Here is a 15,177-nt window from a genome sequence, read left to right on the forward strand (position 1 = left end):
ACAGATTGCCATGTGCATCCACAGTATGTGTTCGTGGTGTGGGGCGTTAGGACCCGGCGGCGCACTAGCGAGGCAGCGCGCCGGCCCCGATGCAGTGAGGGAGAACCAGCGAGCGAGCGAGACGAGCCGAGCATCTGGAGGAACTGTGACCGGTCAGGGGAGGCGGTGGACGGGGAGAGAAAGAGAGAGAGGAAGGAAGGAAGGCAGGAAGGAGGCTCCGGGAGGACGAGACGAGAGGGGAGGAAGAAAAAAAGGAGGCCCTCCCTGGACGCGGGGGGACGTCGGGTAATGTCTTCCTTTACCTTAAGTCCGTTTACGGCCTGGAGATGGGAGGGAATAAGGCAATGGAAGGAAGGGGGCGTCGTGGCGGGCTAGCGGAAAGGGGGCACATTTAGGCGGAAGACAGGAAGGAAGCTGGCTGGTGCGCGACGTTTGCCCTACATTAGACAGCTTAGAGTGACGAAAAAGATGGACCGCGAATGACCTCGCCAAACGCTGCAAGCAGGGCCTGGAAGAAGGCCCCCCGATCCCCCTGGTCATATTGCAGCCAGAACCGCCCCCAATACCCTCCACCCCATTCCGTCCTTCATATTATAAATATGACTATTACGTATAATTGTCGGTGAATTATCACCAAGATGACACCTTCCGGTACCTTCTGTCAGCATCCAAACGGACAGGGGGCAAGTGAACGCATCACCTGTGCCGTTTTTTTTTTTTTAAAGCACTCACGCGTATACTGTACGTCCGAGTGCATAGGAAATTGTGAGGAAAACACATTTAAAGGTACAGCAATGCATGTGCTCGGCCCTAACACGCTCCAAAATCCTTCCTTAAACAAAAGTAACCCAAATTAGGTGAAATAGCTAAGACAGCGCTGGGTTATTTACACCCAGTGCCATGGGATAAGGATTTCACCTAGATTTTGTCCAACAAGGGGTAAAAACTACCAATACCCATGAGCTAATTTTACCGAGGAATGGGTCACCGGGTTATCAGTAAAGTTGTGGCTAAAAAAGCACACATTTTATTTAGAAGGAGAAGCATTTTTCCCATCACATGGGGTAGCCACACACTTAAAACTGCTGGATCAAAAAAATGGACCGACCCTCTACTTCAGTCAATTTGTTTTTTTGGGTAATTTTGTACACAAAGTTGAGTCAAATTGACCTAATTTGTGGTCTGATCCAAATTGAGTCTTTAGCCCAGTAGCATTAAGTGTGCATATCAGTCACATGATATGTTTTGGACAGTTTTTACTCTAGATGTTCTGAATTGTTTTCATTTGTATCCAGGCTTGAGCTACTACATATACTCTTAGAGCGAACGCTTCATTTATGTTTATTTTTATTTTCCAGAAGAAGAGAGGAGAGGGCTCATCTAATTTTTTGCTCACTTTTTAATTTGAATTTTTGGAGTTCGCCATCCATCATCTCCCGCCCCACTCGCCATGCCGTCCAATGCCGTCATGGCTGCGTTCAAAGGCTCCGACTCGACGGGAAGCAGAACGGTAAGAATTTGGTCCAGATTGGCCGTAGCAAGTTTGTAGTTTGTTTGAGCTCCTGCATCAGATGCTAACTTCCGTATTGTACGCGTCGTCTCACGCGATGGCACTTTGTGACAAGGGCTGTGATCGTCGTTGAAGAGGACACGCCAGATGCAGTTTGCCGGGGAGGCTTGTGTCCTCTTCCTCCTGTCTTCTTTCCATTACACAGTACAGCCCTTGTTGCCTGGCAACAGCTTTAATCAGCAGCTACTCGGACAGAAATAGTGCACAGTCGGCATGGTAGTGGTACCCCTGGGCTATGATGCAGCTTCCTGGTGTTTGTTTGTTACCCCCCCCCTCCAAAACGCGGTTGAAGCTGAGTGTCAAAATGGCGTTTTGTTTGTTGTTGTGTTGACGAAGTCGCCTTGTGGCAGCAGAGCGAGTCAGCCCACAAAAGGTGACGTTCTTCACATGCAAATTATGCCGCCGCAGCGCTGGCGAGGCGCACGTGCCGAGCTGAGCAAGAAAATTCATTCAAATCGACGTTGAAACGTATCACCTGTGTTTGCTTGTCAAGATGATTGCATATTAAATTGCAATCACAATATTGAGGAGAAAAATGGCAATTGGATAATTTTTAGAATTGTTCTGCCTTAAAAAAGTTCACCAGAATAGATTGGTGAGTAAAATTTTTCTTTTGTTGGAAAAAAATAATATTGAATAATAAATACTCAAACAATCTTACTAATGTACATTTAGCATTTTTGGTTTTATTTGATGAAAATATCTCATGTTAGCCTTGAGCTCAAAAGTGTACACGCCCGTCATCGACAGCCCCTTTGCACAGATGAAAGGCTACAATATCAATGTTGTGTTGCACTCATCAGCAGAGTGAAAGCACGACAACGGCCGACATGCAGCCCATGACGGATGAGGTTCACAACGTTAGTGTCAAGCCGGCGCGGAAACGCAAACATCTCACCGTAAGTACAGATACTGATTTCACGTATTTGTGAGGACATCTTTGATGTGTCACATTTAAAAACATCCAAATCACCCACAATCACCATTTATGGCTGCACTTTGGTCATTGTAAGTGTGTGTGTATGAGTCTGATTAACAGGTTGTAATTGTCAGTTAGTGTATTTTAGTTTGTGTCCGTGTGCCTTTCACAGACAGAAAGCGTCAGCGACTCCTTCCAAGATGGCGTCCAGGCCCGCCCCGGGGCCCTGGCGGCCCTCCACAACGGCGACGCGGGCGGCCACGTTCCAAATCGGACGTCCGATGTCCTCAAGCCGGAGAGAAGGGAAGCAGTGAACGGGATCCTCAGGGAGCTTTCATCCTCCCCATCCCCCTCCTCCTCCTCCTCCTCCTCGTCCTTCGCTTATTCTTCCTCCTGCCGGCCAGAGGACGGAGTCCAAGGTCCGAGTCCCGACGAGAGGGACGACCGGACAGCGCCGCACAAAAAGCGAGCGAGACGGAAACTGGAGCGACCCACCAAATGTGAGTTGCTTGTGTGCCTTCCAGACTTGCAGACATTAGTTATTAGTTTACTGTACATTATTTGTTTATATAGCAAATCAATATTTTTTTCAACAGTGAACATTACAAAAATAACAGTAATTGTGCAAAATATTAATATTTGTAATGTATTTTTAATAGGTGATATTTTCAATATTTTTTTAACAGTAAATTATATATTTTTATTTGAATTGATTTTGATTCATTATTTTAATAGTGCAGAAAAAAAATTCATGTAATTCTTTAAAAAATAATGTAATAGTGCGAAAATATTATTTGGAACAGTAAACCTTCCTCTTCTGTAAATTTTTTTAATAGTAGAAAAGGAATATTTTCCTTAAAATTTTCATAACAGTGCACAATTGCATGTTAATCATTGTAATTTTTTTAAATTTAATTTGTAATCCCCCCCCCACAGACAAAAAAATTCTCCATCTTTCCTAAGATGCTAGTTGTCGTGGTGTACATTCAAAGAAAGAAAGCAATAAATCACAGCGGTTCCTTGGGGAGGGAGACGATGACAGGCTGAGATGGAGATTAGCCCCCACCCCTCTCTGAATGCCTCGCTTTCATTCACCCGCGACCTTGATGAGGGCCGAGAAGAAGAAGCGTAGAGCAGCGCAGAGCAGCGTAGAGCAGCGTAGAGCGCCGCCTGGCAGCGAGCCTCCTTCGGGACTCCCGCTGGCTCAATGGCGTCGTGCCCAGAATTGCACTCCAGCTGTGGTTTCGGGTTCTCAGGGACCCTCAGTTTTAGCCCGAGTTGAACGTGAGAGCTAAAAACTCGTTTTGAAACCCTATCCTTGGCTTTGAACCCCAAATCAAAACCGTAACCCTTACTTGAAACTAAAGGCCAACTTAAAACTATCGCCTGAGGTAGAAAACAGAAAACTGACTTCAAGTCTTCATTTTGAAACCGGAAGACGTGCGGTGGAACTTGTTTTGTCAGCTGCCGCTTCTCGAGCCCGAGCGGGACCTCCATCAATCCTTAAGAGGATGGTGTTTAAATAAAGCGCCTGGGTAAAAATAAACCGAATGTAAATGTGGAGACACGGCTTGTATTTTGTTAGAGGAGGTTACACAAATGAATTTTGTTGGCACGCCGACTCCATTTTTCCATCCATTTTTTTTCTCCTTGAAGGGTTGACGCCAGAAAAAGCAGGGTGGTATACTTCTCAAGACGATGCAAAGAAAGATGTGGCAATAGTGGAAATTAAGTGTCTTTTTCCTCTGCAGATGTGGAACACACGGAGCAACATGACAGCGAACTGGTCAAGAGTGAGGTAAGTGTCCTTTTTATGATCTCGACCATCCTGGGTTATGCGTCAGTTAGCTTAGCTTAGCTTGGCTTAGCATAGAAACTGGACCAAGGATGTTATTTTGGCACACGATGGATGAACCGACCATTCACAAGCACAGGAAGCAAGTTGATCGTTTTGCAAACACAATTGAGGAGATGAGCAAGTTGCTCATTCTGTAAAAATGAGCGGCTACTGGGCAGTTAGCCGAGGTTAGCATCAAGACGAGAACGTCGGTGACTAACGTGAAGTGAAACATTTGCTCTTGGCCTTTACCAAAGAAATGGTACCTCGTGTTAAATTGTGAGACATCAAATACACTTGGAATTTTTCCGCAAATGTTGACACGATCGGCAGACCGTAGAGCAGCGACTTCTTTTGGAAGAAACACGTAGCTAACTTTGAATTTTTAAAAAACAGGGAGATCGTGGGAGGCTGCGCGGGGGAGTTGGCGGGGAGATCAGCCTTCGTCAGAGGCCCGTGCCCAGAATAACCTTCCAGGCCGGAGACCCTTATTACATTAGCAAGCGGACCCGAGAGGAGTGGCTGGCCAAGTGGAAGATGGAGGTGAGTAGCACAGCCACCGCCATTTTGAAGGCGGCACGGTGGTTTGGTTGCCAGATGTCGGGAGCCAAGTGTATTTGATGGCTATCACGTGACTGTACCTTTTGATGTCAGTCCATTTCCTGGCCGAGTGAGCCTCACGTGCTTCCCACATTTCCTGCTTTTGTGCTGCCAATTGCGTTTGCGGAGGAACAAAAAAACTCACGTGTAGTCGCGTCGATGTCATGAGCTGGAATGCGTCTCCGGTGCTCCTGTAGGTTTTAGTTTGGCACGGTTACCGATGGCTACCATGAAAATGAAGCCTCGCTTTATTCCTATCATCGTAGACTTGGCCCATTGATGCTCATGTCGGCTGCAAATTTTTACATTGTCCTTTTTTGCCAGTCAATCAGTCCGACTTCCTCCCATAGTCCAACAACTTGGTTCTTTTGTTGACTTGAAATTGCCCCCTAGTGTGAATGATTGTTGATCTGCAGCATAAATCTTGGAGCATTTTTTTTTTTTTTTGCATCCTGGTCAAATGTCATTCCTGGTTGCGAAGTGGCTCGGCTTGTGGGACTTCATATTTCCATTTCTCCTTCCTCGTGCCACCCCTCCCCCACTACGCCTTCCCCCCACTCAGCTCTGCTCAGCGAGCGGCCATAAAAGTGACCGGGTAGAGGAAATATTGACACACGTAGCAGAATGGCCACAAAGTACGACACAAGTGCCGCAAGTTTGGTGCACCTATTTATTTTATGTTATTTTATTTTGTCATTTTTTTGTTTTACCCACAAAGGTGCCCTAAAGGCATCAATTGCAAGGAGGGTTAAGAAAGTGTTTTTAGATGTCAGGATGCCACTGCACGGCCACATGGTGGCTTAAGGGGCTTTTTAAATTTATTTATTTATTTGTTTATTTATTTATTTTCCTCCCCAAAAAATGCGCCTACTGTTACAGTGGCTCTCCCTGCCCCATTCATGATTCGGTGCCTTGCAGATTTTGAAGCGTTTTGCGGCAACTTGTGCGCTCACGAGAAAGCCTCCTCCTGGCCGGCCGCCAGATGCTCGGCGAGTTCTCTCCAGCCAACCAGATATGCGTTTGGGCCACCACCTGACCCTGAATTCCCAGACAAAGAAATGTGCATGCCTGTGTGAGTGAGTGGAAGTGAGGGAAGGGGCGGGGGCAGGGGCTTGAAAAGAAAAAAAAGGAAGAAGAGACCTCCACACTGGCTGGACTATGAGGCTCGTGTTTGGGTATGTGCACTTGCATTTTTTGTTTGCATGCTTGGTCTGATTGAGCAGAATATGCTGACTGCAGCCATTTTCCATTTGGGACTTGTTGTTGTTGTTCTTGTGTTGTGCGCGCCATCTGCCTGAGAAAGGAAGAATTTGAGCGAGCAGGATTCGGCAGAGTTGCTTGAGTGGTGGTTTTTTTTTCACCCCCACGTGAGGGTCGATTCGTGCAGCTACTATTTCCTGTTCCACTGTGGCACCTTGTAGTGCTTGTAGTGGTTTAGCTCACGTGCAAGATTCACAATGTGGTCAAGAGAGAAAAATGATCGAAGCAGCACTTTGACAAAAGAGGCTTCAAGCTTTGTGTTGGCTCCGCCAGCTCGCAATCAAACCAAAGCAAAGCGAATTACACTTTGTGTATTTCAAACAACCTCACAGCTTTGCCTTAGGAAAACTCTGCTTAGCTTAACGTTAACAAATGCCATTGATATGCTAACTCTTAGCATCAATGTTGGGGCTATACCAGCAACTTTCCATTGAACACCAACAGTGAAGCAACACATGTAGACAGATAAAATTACGAGCATATATTCTTTATCGTTAATGAACTTTTGCTATTACGTCTTATTGTTTTTTTTTTTTTTTTGGGTTCAATAGAAAACGAGTTTGTATTTGGCCATTTTTCAGCCGCTCAGCCACAAGGCTAAGCTATATGTGAACCGAACTGTACAGAGTCCAGCAGACAAAACTGCTCCCGCTTTCGTCTTTCCTGACCGTTGAGCTGCGAAACCTGCAAAGGTCAGACTTCCTTTTGTGTGGCGGCGGTGGCGTTGCATGAGGAAGTCAACCCATGTGAGCTACGCTAGCCGCTTCATCTTCCTGTCGCTGCGGCTTTTTCACATTTCAGAAAAGACACATCGTGGCGGGTGAAAGTTTTCCCCGCCTTCGAGTGCACTCTGTCACCCTTTGAGGCCCCGACGGGGTGTCGGAGTGAACCCGAGTCGGATTATCAACTTCTCAGATCTCTGCGAGAAGCAAGACTTCACGGTCAGTCAAAAATAGGGGTTCAAACATCTCGAGGCGAGTTTGGGTAGTTGAATGAAGTTTGCAAGCGTGAGTTTAGAGTTTAAGGGTTTCAAATTAAGGCTTCAAGCCTGGGTCGTGGTTTCCAATTGTTGTCTTAAGCAAGGGTAAGAGTATTAAAGGAAGGTTTTAAGCCAAGGTCGGGGTTTGAAATGCTCTGTGCTGTGGATTTATAGTGGTGTGGCCCCAAGTGTCAGCGAGCGTGTAAACCATCAAGATTGCCTTCATTGTTGCCTTCATTGTGTCTTCGCCGCTTCTTAACCCCCGTTCGTCTTTGAGAAGAGCCCAAGTGAATGTACACTGTGAGGCCCCCCGAAAAGGGAGGAGTCGGGGGGCGCTGGGTCACATTTACAAGTGGGAGGAAGTCTTGTAGTCTGGTCTTTACCGAAACTGGAGCGGCACACAGGATGGGCTGGAGTGTGCCCAGTGAGCGAGATGCGCCATGTGGCCCTCGAGGCTTTCAAGCAGCCAGTGCGGATATTTAGAAAGCGCCATCAGCCTCTCGATTGAGCAGCATATGTTTCGACTCCACGCCCACCCTTAAAGGGCTTATTGTTTACAGGAGAGGGGGGGGGGGGCTTTTTTTCTGGCTGACGCCTTTCTCAGCTTTGCGAATTGCGCAATGTCTGTATGTACGTTCATGACGACAAGTCAGCTTGGGATTTTAAAAGGAGCTCCATAGCCTGGGTTAAGGTTTGAACTAAGTCTTGGAGGTTAGAGTTTCAAATTTGGGTTTCAAGCCTAAGTTCGGGTTTCCCCTCCCAGACTCGGGTTCCGTGTAATTCTCGCATGTGCTCATCTCTCTTTTTTTTTTTCCCAGGCAGAGAAAAAGGCCAAACTGATGTCAGCTATGAACACAATAACGGATCCGGAGCCAGGCAAGGAAAGCGAAAGATCAGAACAGGACATTTCGCCCAGTCAACGTCTGTCAGCTCTCAAAGCGCCTCCACAGGAGCTCCGCCAGCCTCTGCAGCAACGCCAGTCTCCGCCGCCTCCGTGTCCACCTCAGCAGCAACCGCAACTGTCTTTGCCACAACAACAACAGCAGCAGCAGCAGCCTACAGAGCCCACCTCACCTACGGTGGCCACCACCCCTGAGCCCGTCGTCATTGTAGGTGGAGACAAGACTTCCCCCAAGGCTGCAGACACTGAGCCCGAGTATGAGGTAGGAAGACGACAGCCTGGTCGAGCACTTTTTGACAGTGACGCTTTAAGAAATGGCAAATGGGAAAAAATGGGAGCAAATAGAGACTTTAAGTGCCTTTTCCGAGTGACTAAATGCTGCCGTGTGGTGTTTGCAGGACGATCGTGGTTTTGGCATTGGCGACCTGGTCTGGGGAAAGCTGAGAGGGTTCTCTTGGTGGCCGGGGCGAATCGTGTCCTGGTGGATGACGGGGCGCAGCAGAGCCGCAGAGGGGACAAGATGGGTCATGTGGTTTGGGGATGGCAAATTCTCAGTGGTGACTATTTCCTTTATTTCCCAACTTGACATGTTTAGATCACGGAGTGATATGAAAGTGAAGGCTTTCTCTGTTTTCCTTTTCAGGTTTGTGTTGAAAAACTCTTGCCCCTTAGTTCCTTCAACAATGCCTTTCACCAACCGACCTACAACAAGCAGCCTATGTACAAAAAAGCAATCTATGAGGTGCTACAGGTAAGAGCGTGAAATGTGAAAGCCTCGGTCAGAGTTCCAATTTCTGGCTTGAAGAGAAGATCAGGATGTACCAAAGGGACGACTTTAGCTGGTTAATATGGTGAACCCAGGTGGCCAGCAGCCGCGCAGGCAAAGCCTTCACGCTCCGTCCAGACAGCGACCACAGCGATAGCTCCAAATCTGTGGACCTCTTGAACAAGGAGATGATCCAGTGGGCTTCAGCCGGGTTTCAGCCGACCGGACCCAAAGGCTTGGAGCCACCGGAGGGTAAGCACAAGAAGATTCAAGGGAAAGTCGAGCTTTTGTAGTAGCTTCTAACGAATGTTGAAACCCGCAGAAGAGCGCAACCCATACAAGGAGGTCTATCCAGAGATGTGGGTGGAGCCGGAAGCCGCCTCCTACACGCCGCCACCACCGCCCGCTAAGAAGCCTCGAAAGAGCAACCAAGAGAAACCCAGGGTCAAGGACATCATCGACGATGGAACGCGAGGTAAGAGAGTCTCATTTCATGCTAACGAGCAGCACGTTTATTCTACTTGGTCAGAATAGACTGACTCCTGTGGTGTACCTCAGGGATGCCTCCTAGGCCCCATCTTGCTGCTTATTAGTCTTTTGCACATCAACTCTTTGGCTGCCTTTTTGAGGGTCTCAACATTTGGGAACATTTCTCAAGTTCTTGTAAGGTCTCTCTTAACAGGACGCAGTTAAAAATCTTAAAGAGCCACACGCAAAATAGAACCGAATCCAATCGATTGTGATGATGTCGCGTTGTCGTTTCAGAGCGACTCATCTACGAAGTGAGACAAAAGTGCCGCAGCATCGAAGGTAAGTCACGCAAACGGTCGCCGAGTCTTTGTCCCTTGTGACAAGTCGTTAAGTCGTCAACTTCTCCACACAGATATCTGCATCTCCTGCGGGAGTCTAAATGTTAGCCTGGAGCACCCGCTGTTTGCGGGAGGAATGTGCCTGGGCTGCAAGGTGGGAGACTCTGCGCCAACTCGTGGCCACTTCAAAATCGTGCAGTCTTTAGCGTGTTGTTGACGTGATGTTTTCAGAACTGCTTCTTGGAATGCGCCTACCAGTATGACGACGATGGCTATCAGTCGTACTGCACCATCTGTTGCGGCGGACGCGAGGTCCTCATGTGCGGCAACAACAACTGCTGCCGGTAAATCGTGTCCGACGTCCTTTCCAAGTCAAAGTGTAGTCAAGTGTTAGTTTTGAATTCAAAGGGGTGTGTGGCCAGGTGCTTCTGTGTGGAGTGCGTGGACCTCCTGGTGGGCCAGGGCGCCGCCCACACTGCCATCAAGGAGGACCCGTGGAACTGCTACATGTGCGGCCACAAGGGGGCGTACGGTCTACTGGACCGCCGCCCTGATTGGACCTGCCGCCTGCAGCATTTCTTCGCCAACAACCATGACCAGGATTTCGTAAGTGACGCGCACGGTAACGTTCGGCTTACCGTTGTTACATGTTGATGATTTCGCAAGGTGTTGCTGCCCTCACAATTTAATAACGGCGTGTTCTTCGCATTCCGCCGTAGCAACCGACAAAGCTCTACCCACCCATCGGGGTGGATAAGAGGAAGCCAATCAGAGTCCTGTCGCTATTCGACGGCATAGCAACGGGTGAGATGCGTGCGCAAGGCGTGTTCGAAGACCAAACGACTGACGGGCTGGCGGGCCTCCTTGTGATTCAGGGCTGCTGGTGCTGCGTGAGCTGGGCATCCAGGTAGAGCGCTACGTGGCCTCGGAGGTGTGCGAGGACTCCATCACGGTGGGGCTCGTGCGGCATCAGGGCCGCATCATGTACGTGGGCGATGTCAGGAGCGTCACGCGCAAACACGTGGGTTCAACCGAGTCCGCCTTTCGACTAAGGCATCATTAAAAGTGTCATTTCATCTTCCATCCATGCTTGTTATCTTTGCAGATCCAAGAGTGGGGTCCTTTTGATCTGGTCATCGGTGGGAGTCCATGCAACGACCTCTCCATCGTCAACCCCGCAAGGAAAGGCCTTTATGGTGGGCGGATAAGCAGTTCTTAATATTTTGAATTTTCTCCATATGAAACGTGTTGTTGACCTCGGTGTGGACCGTGCCGCTGCAAAAGAAGGCACGGGCCGCTTGTTCTTCGAGTTCTACAGGCTGCTGCATGAGGCTCGGCCCAAGACGGGGGACGAGCGGCCTTTCTTTTGGCTCTTTGAGAACGTGGTGGCCATGGGCGTCAGCGATAAGAGGGACATATCTCGCTTTCTGGAGGTACGCCCACGTGCCAGGCAAACGTGCTCCTGGATTTCTGCCAATGACATCATCTAGTGCGCCTTGGGAAATGCGCACCAGTGCCAAACATTAGTCTAACGCCCTCGAGCCGCAGCAAAAGCTCTTGATTGATATTTCTTCGTTTGTTGTGGTCTCCCTCCTCTGGTGGTCAGTGCAACCCGGTGATGATCGATGCCAAGGAAGTGTCGGCCGCCCACCGCGCCCGCTACTTCTGGGGTAACCTTCCTGGCATGAACAGGTCGGTGGGTGAATGGTGAGGGAAAGCATCCACGTGGACTCAAACATGATTGCTTCGATCACCGTAGTAGCCGTGGCTTTCCTCGTGTCCTTTACTGTTTAGGAAAACTTTGGAAGCTTTAGTTTGTCTACGAGAGGCTTTGAGATGTATCGAACTTTTGTGCGTGCTTTTGAATATTTAATATACATACAGCAATGTTCTCATCCAGAAATAATCATGATGCAAAATGGCTGATGAGTTGTTGCCCATTGATTTGTCTCAAGCAAAACATTTCCTCCGCAGGCCTCTGGCGGCCATGTGCAATGACAAGTTGGACCTGCAGGACTGCTTAGAACACGGCAGAACCGCCAAGGTGTGCCACGCGTGTGACACCGGGGCTTGCACATGTGCTAAAACGTGTGGCTCACTTGTCGCTTTCTTGTGGCATTTGTCAGTTTGACAAGGTGAGGACCATCACCACCAGGTCCAACTCCATCAAGCAGGGCAAGGACCACCACTTCCCCGTCTTCATGAACGAGAAGGAGGACATACTGTGGTGCACCGAGATGGAGAGGTAAGTGCCAACCAATGAAAAGAGCTTTTATTGCAAGAGGCGAGCCCAAGAGCCCTCTGACATCAATTTCAGTCAACAGCAAAAATGTTGAAAATGGCTTAATTCATCCGTCTCATTCTTATTTCTCCTTTGAACTTGTCCGACTTCCAGCACGTCGGCGTTTCTCCATTTCTCTCGTCGTGACAAACCGAGAATCTTTATCTGTGCTGATTTTAAATCCAAAGCTGCCTACCAACCAGACTTTTCAACCCCCCTTTGGCAATTTGCTCTCATCGACTATTCTCATTCGCCGTCCTTTCTGCATTTCCATCAGGATCTTTGGGTTTCCGGTCCACTACACGGACGTGTCCAACATGAGCCGACTGGCCCGGCAGCGTCTGCTGGGCCGATCGTGGAGCGTTCCCGTCATCCGCCACCTCTTTGCGCCGCTCAAAGATTACTTTGCTTGCGGCTGAGCGCCCGTTTTGCGACGTCAGAGCCTTGAGCCTCCGGAGTTTCACACTCGGTGTAGACTTCACACTTTCTATTTGTTATTCTAATTTAATTTTTTTAGCAGTGTTATTATCACCTCAATTTGTTTTTGTGCAAGCTATACTTGAGACTATGCTTTCAGAGAAGAGCTAAACACGGGGCGAGCGTACTGTATGTTTTTTGCTGTGCTTCCGGCCTAAAGGGAGCTCCAAGAATCCCAAAAAAACAACAAAAAAAACCACCGAGATCACATATACCTCGTCGTTTACAGCTTCTGAAGGTAATAACATAAAAAAAAAAAGGTACTACTACTACTGTAATATGGCTACAATGCCGTGGTGCTCAGCAACGGCGGGAAATATCGTCTTTGCTTGAAAAAACAAACAAGTGTTGATGACGCTTGTGCTCTTTTGCAGCTTTTCTACAAGTTCTTAATGGTGCTCACTTGTTCACAACTCGCCTTCCTCAAGTGCACAAACTAAGCTCAGCGACGACGTTTCCCGCCGTTGGAAAAAATAACGTCGCGTTCCAAATTGAGCGACGACATTCACTGTACATTTAAAAGAAAAAAACTCAACATGGTGCAGCTTCACAAAAGTCCTTCTACCTTTTTATAGCAATTTTATGTGTGCTGTTGTATCAACATTATAAAAGCACTTTTATACTTTTATTTCCTTTTTTGTATTTGATTTTTAAATCTAGGTTGATGTGATTTGTTTTACGGTGATGTGAACTACGCTGGCGCAATACGTTTTTGTGTACAGTAGGGCTGTGCCAATAGTGGGAAAACAATATGGATTTTTTTTCTTTAAATATATGAAAGCTTTTATTGTAGGACACATTGTATAGTCAGACCCCCCCCCCCCCCCCCCCCCGCTTTTGGTTGTTGTAAAGCGGCGATAAATATACATTGCCTGTAAAACCGCCCAGGTTTTGTTAAGATTGTAATGTAGAAAACAGCCTTTCTTAAACACAGCACCAACTCCACCCCAAACAAAATCTGTAAAAGGTTGCTATAAACAAGCGGTTGTCCTTTATTTTTTGTTCAAATCGCAAGATTGGTGCACCAACCAAAACCATCTCTTGATTGTAATCATGCAAAACCTTAACATGGAGGACTTAGGCGTTGGTTTGTCAAAACGAAAAACTGACAACATATATTAAAAAATGTTTTGAATGCCTATTTAAAATATTTTAACTCGATCTCTTAATGTAACAAGCTTCTTAAGTGACCTTATCGCCACCCGTTTCCTTCCTTGCCGCAAAACTTTCATCGTCTTGTTTTGATTTCTGAAATGTAATGGAAATGTACAAATGTAATTCTTGGCTAATATATAATCAAATGAGTGTTTTTTGTTGTTTTAAAAGAAAAATCATGTGATGAATTTTGATTGCGATTTAGATGTAGTTTGGTCCAGTGTTTCCCAACTTTTATTCAGCAACGGCGCATATTTTACATGAGGAAAATCTCACTTCCTATGAAAATGTTATAGAAACTATATGTACTGAAATAATGTTACTATGACTAATAGATAAATTGTGGTCACAATTACTGAGTGCCAAATATAGACAGACTCATTTAGTTGAACACAAATTACAACAGGTTAATTGTACCTTCTGCCCTCCAGGGGAAGAGCATGTCATTGTTCTGCCTGTCACTATATGTCACTGGCATAAATAGAAATGTCGTAGAGAATTTGTGGACCTATTAAGTGAAATTCCAGGTTTAGTTGGATGCCTATTCCTCATCGGTTGTTGCCTTTTGCCACGCACGATTCCCGTATGTCTCGCAGTTTTGTGACGTCATTGCACAGCCCTTCACCGGCGGTGTGTTTTTAAGATTTTTTAACGCAGCAAATGTTGGGACTTTTCAACTACTACTCAATTCACGGCATCTAAGAATCTGTTTTAATGGGAAGAAAAAAAAAAACCGAAGAAGTTTTCTTACGTTGTTTTAGACTTTAAGGGATTGCTGTAGTCGGTGCTTATCTGTGGGACAGTTGTGAGGAAGAAAAAAAACCTGTAGCGTGATGTATTAATGCGCTTGTTTTTTCCCCCGACCTTCCGATTGGTGAAGTTTTCCATGTCTGTTTTTGAACTGTTTTTCCACAACACTGGTCAAGACGCGGCGCTGCAGTCCACGCGACTTCTTTTCTAAAAGCGTCACTGTTGTTTATAGCCCATGTTCTTCGGATTTCAGTTGACCGAAAATGTAGCACTCAAACCTTCACGCACACAAGTTATGTTAAGTGTCCAGAGAGAAGTTAAAGACTCCGTATGTAATTGTGCTGGAGAACACTTGAATAAATGCATTGGTTTTTTTTTTGTGGAAAAAAAAAGCATCTTGTTTGTGACTCATTGTACACATTTACAAACTTTAAACCGTGAAGCTTAGTATATTAGTCATTAATTTGAAAATCAATTATTTTTCAATACTAAAGTTTCGGTGGCGCACTGGGTAGCACGTCCGCCTCACAGTTAGGAGGGTGCGGGTTCGATTCCACCTCCGGCCCTCCCTGTGTGGAGTTTGCATGTTCTCCCCGGGCCCGCGTGGGTTTTCTCCGGGCACTCCGGTTTCCTCCCACATTCCAAAAACATGCTTGGTAGGCCGATTGAAGACTCCAAATTGTCCCTAGGTGTGAGTGTGAGTGCGATTGGTTGTCTGTCTCTGTGTGCCCTGCGATTGGCTGGCAACCAGTTCAGGGTGTCCCCCGCCTACTGCCCGATGACGGCTGGGATAGGCTCCAGCACGCCCGCGACCCCCGTGGGGACTAAGCGGTTCAGAAAATGGATGGATGGATGGATAAAGTTTCCATTTTG

At 47.1% G+C, this 15,177-nt stretch overlaps 1 protein-coding gene across 7 annotated transcripts; it reads left to right on the forward strand.

The window, feature by feature from the left end:
• The first annotated feature begins 18 nt into the window (after window positions 1–18).
• LOC125980704 (DNA (cytosine-5)-methyltransferase 3A) lies at window positions 19–13,356 on the forward strand. Of its 7 annotated transcripts, none has more exons than XM_049740135.2 (23): window positions 20–285; window positions 1,359–1,510; window positions 2,374–2,469; window positions 2,662–2,989; window positions 4,241–4,287; window positions 4,723–4,869; window positions 7,984–8,328; window positions 8,465–8,623; window positions 8,710–8,817; window positions 8,928–9,084; window positions 9,155–9,307; window positions 9,598–9,642; window positions 9,716–9,795; window positions 9,873–9,985; window positions 10,064–10,247; window positions 10,361–10,445; window positions 10,517–10,662; window positions 10,747–10,837; window positions 10,926–11,074; window positions 11,248–11,333; window positions 11,616–11,685; window positions 11,768–11,886; window positions 12,200–13,356. In XM_049740135.2, exons 2-23 carry the CDS (start codon window positions 1,451–1,453, stop codon window positions 12,339–12,341), a joined length of 2,910 nt encoding a protein of 969 aa, XP_049596092.1. In that variant the 5' UTR covers window positions 20–285; window positions 1,359–1,450; the 3' UTR covers window positions 12,342–13,356. The 7 variants fall into 7 exon arrangements, with proteins under 7 accessions (XP_049596094.1, XP_049596092.1, XP_049596091.1 ...); XM_049740134.2 differs by having other exon boundaries at window positions 10,929–11,074; window positions 11,248–11,348; XM_049740133.2 differs by having other exon boundaries at window positions 2,377–2,469; window positions 11,248–11,348.
• The last annotated feature ends 1,821 nt before the right edge of the window (window positions 13,357–15,177 follow it).

This window comes from Syngnathus scovelli, chromosome 14 (assembly GCF_024217435.2).
Source record: "Syngnathus scovelli strain Florida chromosome 14, RoL_Ssco_1.2, whole genome shotgun sequence".
In the NCBI taxonomy this organism is placed as follows: Eukaryota; Metazoa; Chordata; class Actinopteri; order Syngnathiformes; family Syngnathidae; genus Syngnathus; species Syngnathus scovelli.

What these genes read in the sequence shown, in the direction of transcription:
- LOC125980704 (XM_049740132.2), top strand. Translation starts at nt 1,451, where the DNA reads ATGCCGTCCAATGCCGTCATGGCTGCGTTCAAAGGCTCCGACTCGACG. An exon ending in ACTCGACGGGAAGCAGAACG is followed by an intron (nt 1,511 to 2,373) that starts GTAAGAATTTGG and finishes TGCACTCATCAG; the next exon opens with CAGAGTGAAAGCACGACAAC. An exon ending in ATTCGACGGCATAGCAACGG is followed by an intron (nt 10,446 to 10,516) that starts GTGAGATGCGTG and finishes CTTGTGATTCAG; the next exon opens with GGCTGCTGGTGCTGCGTGAG.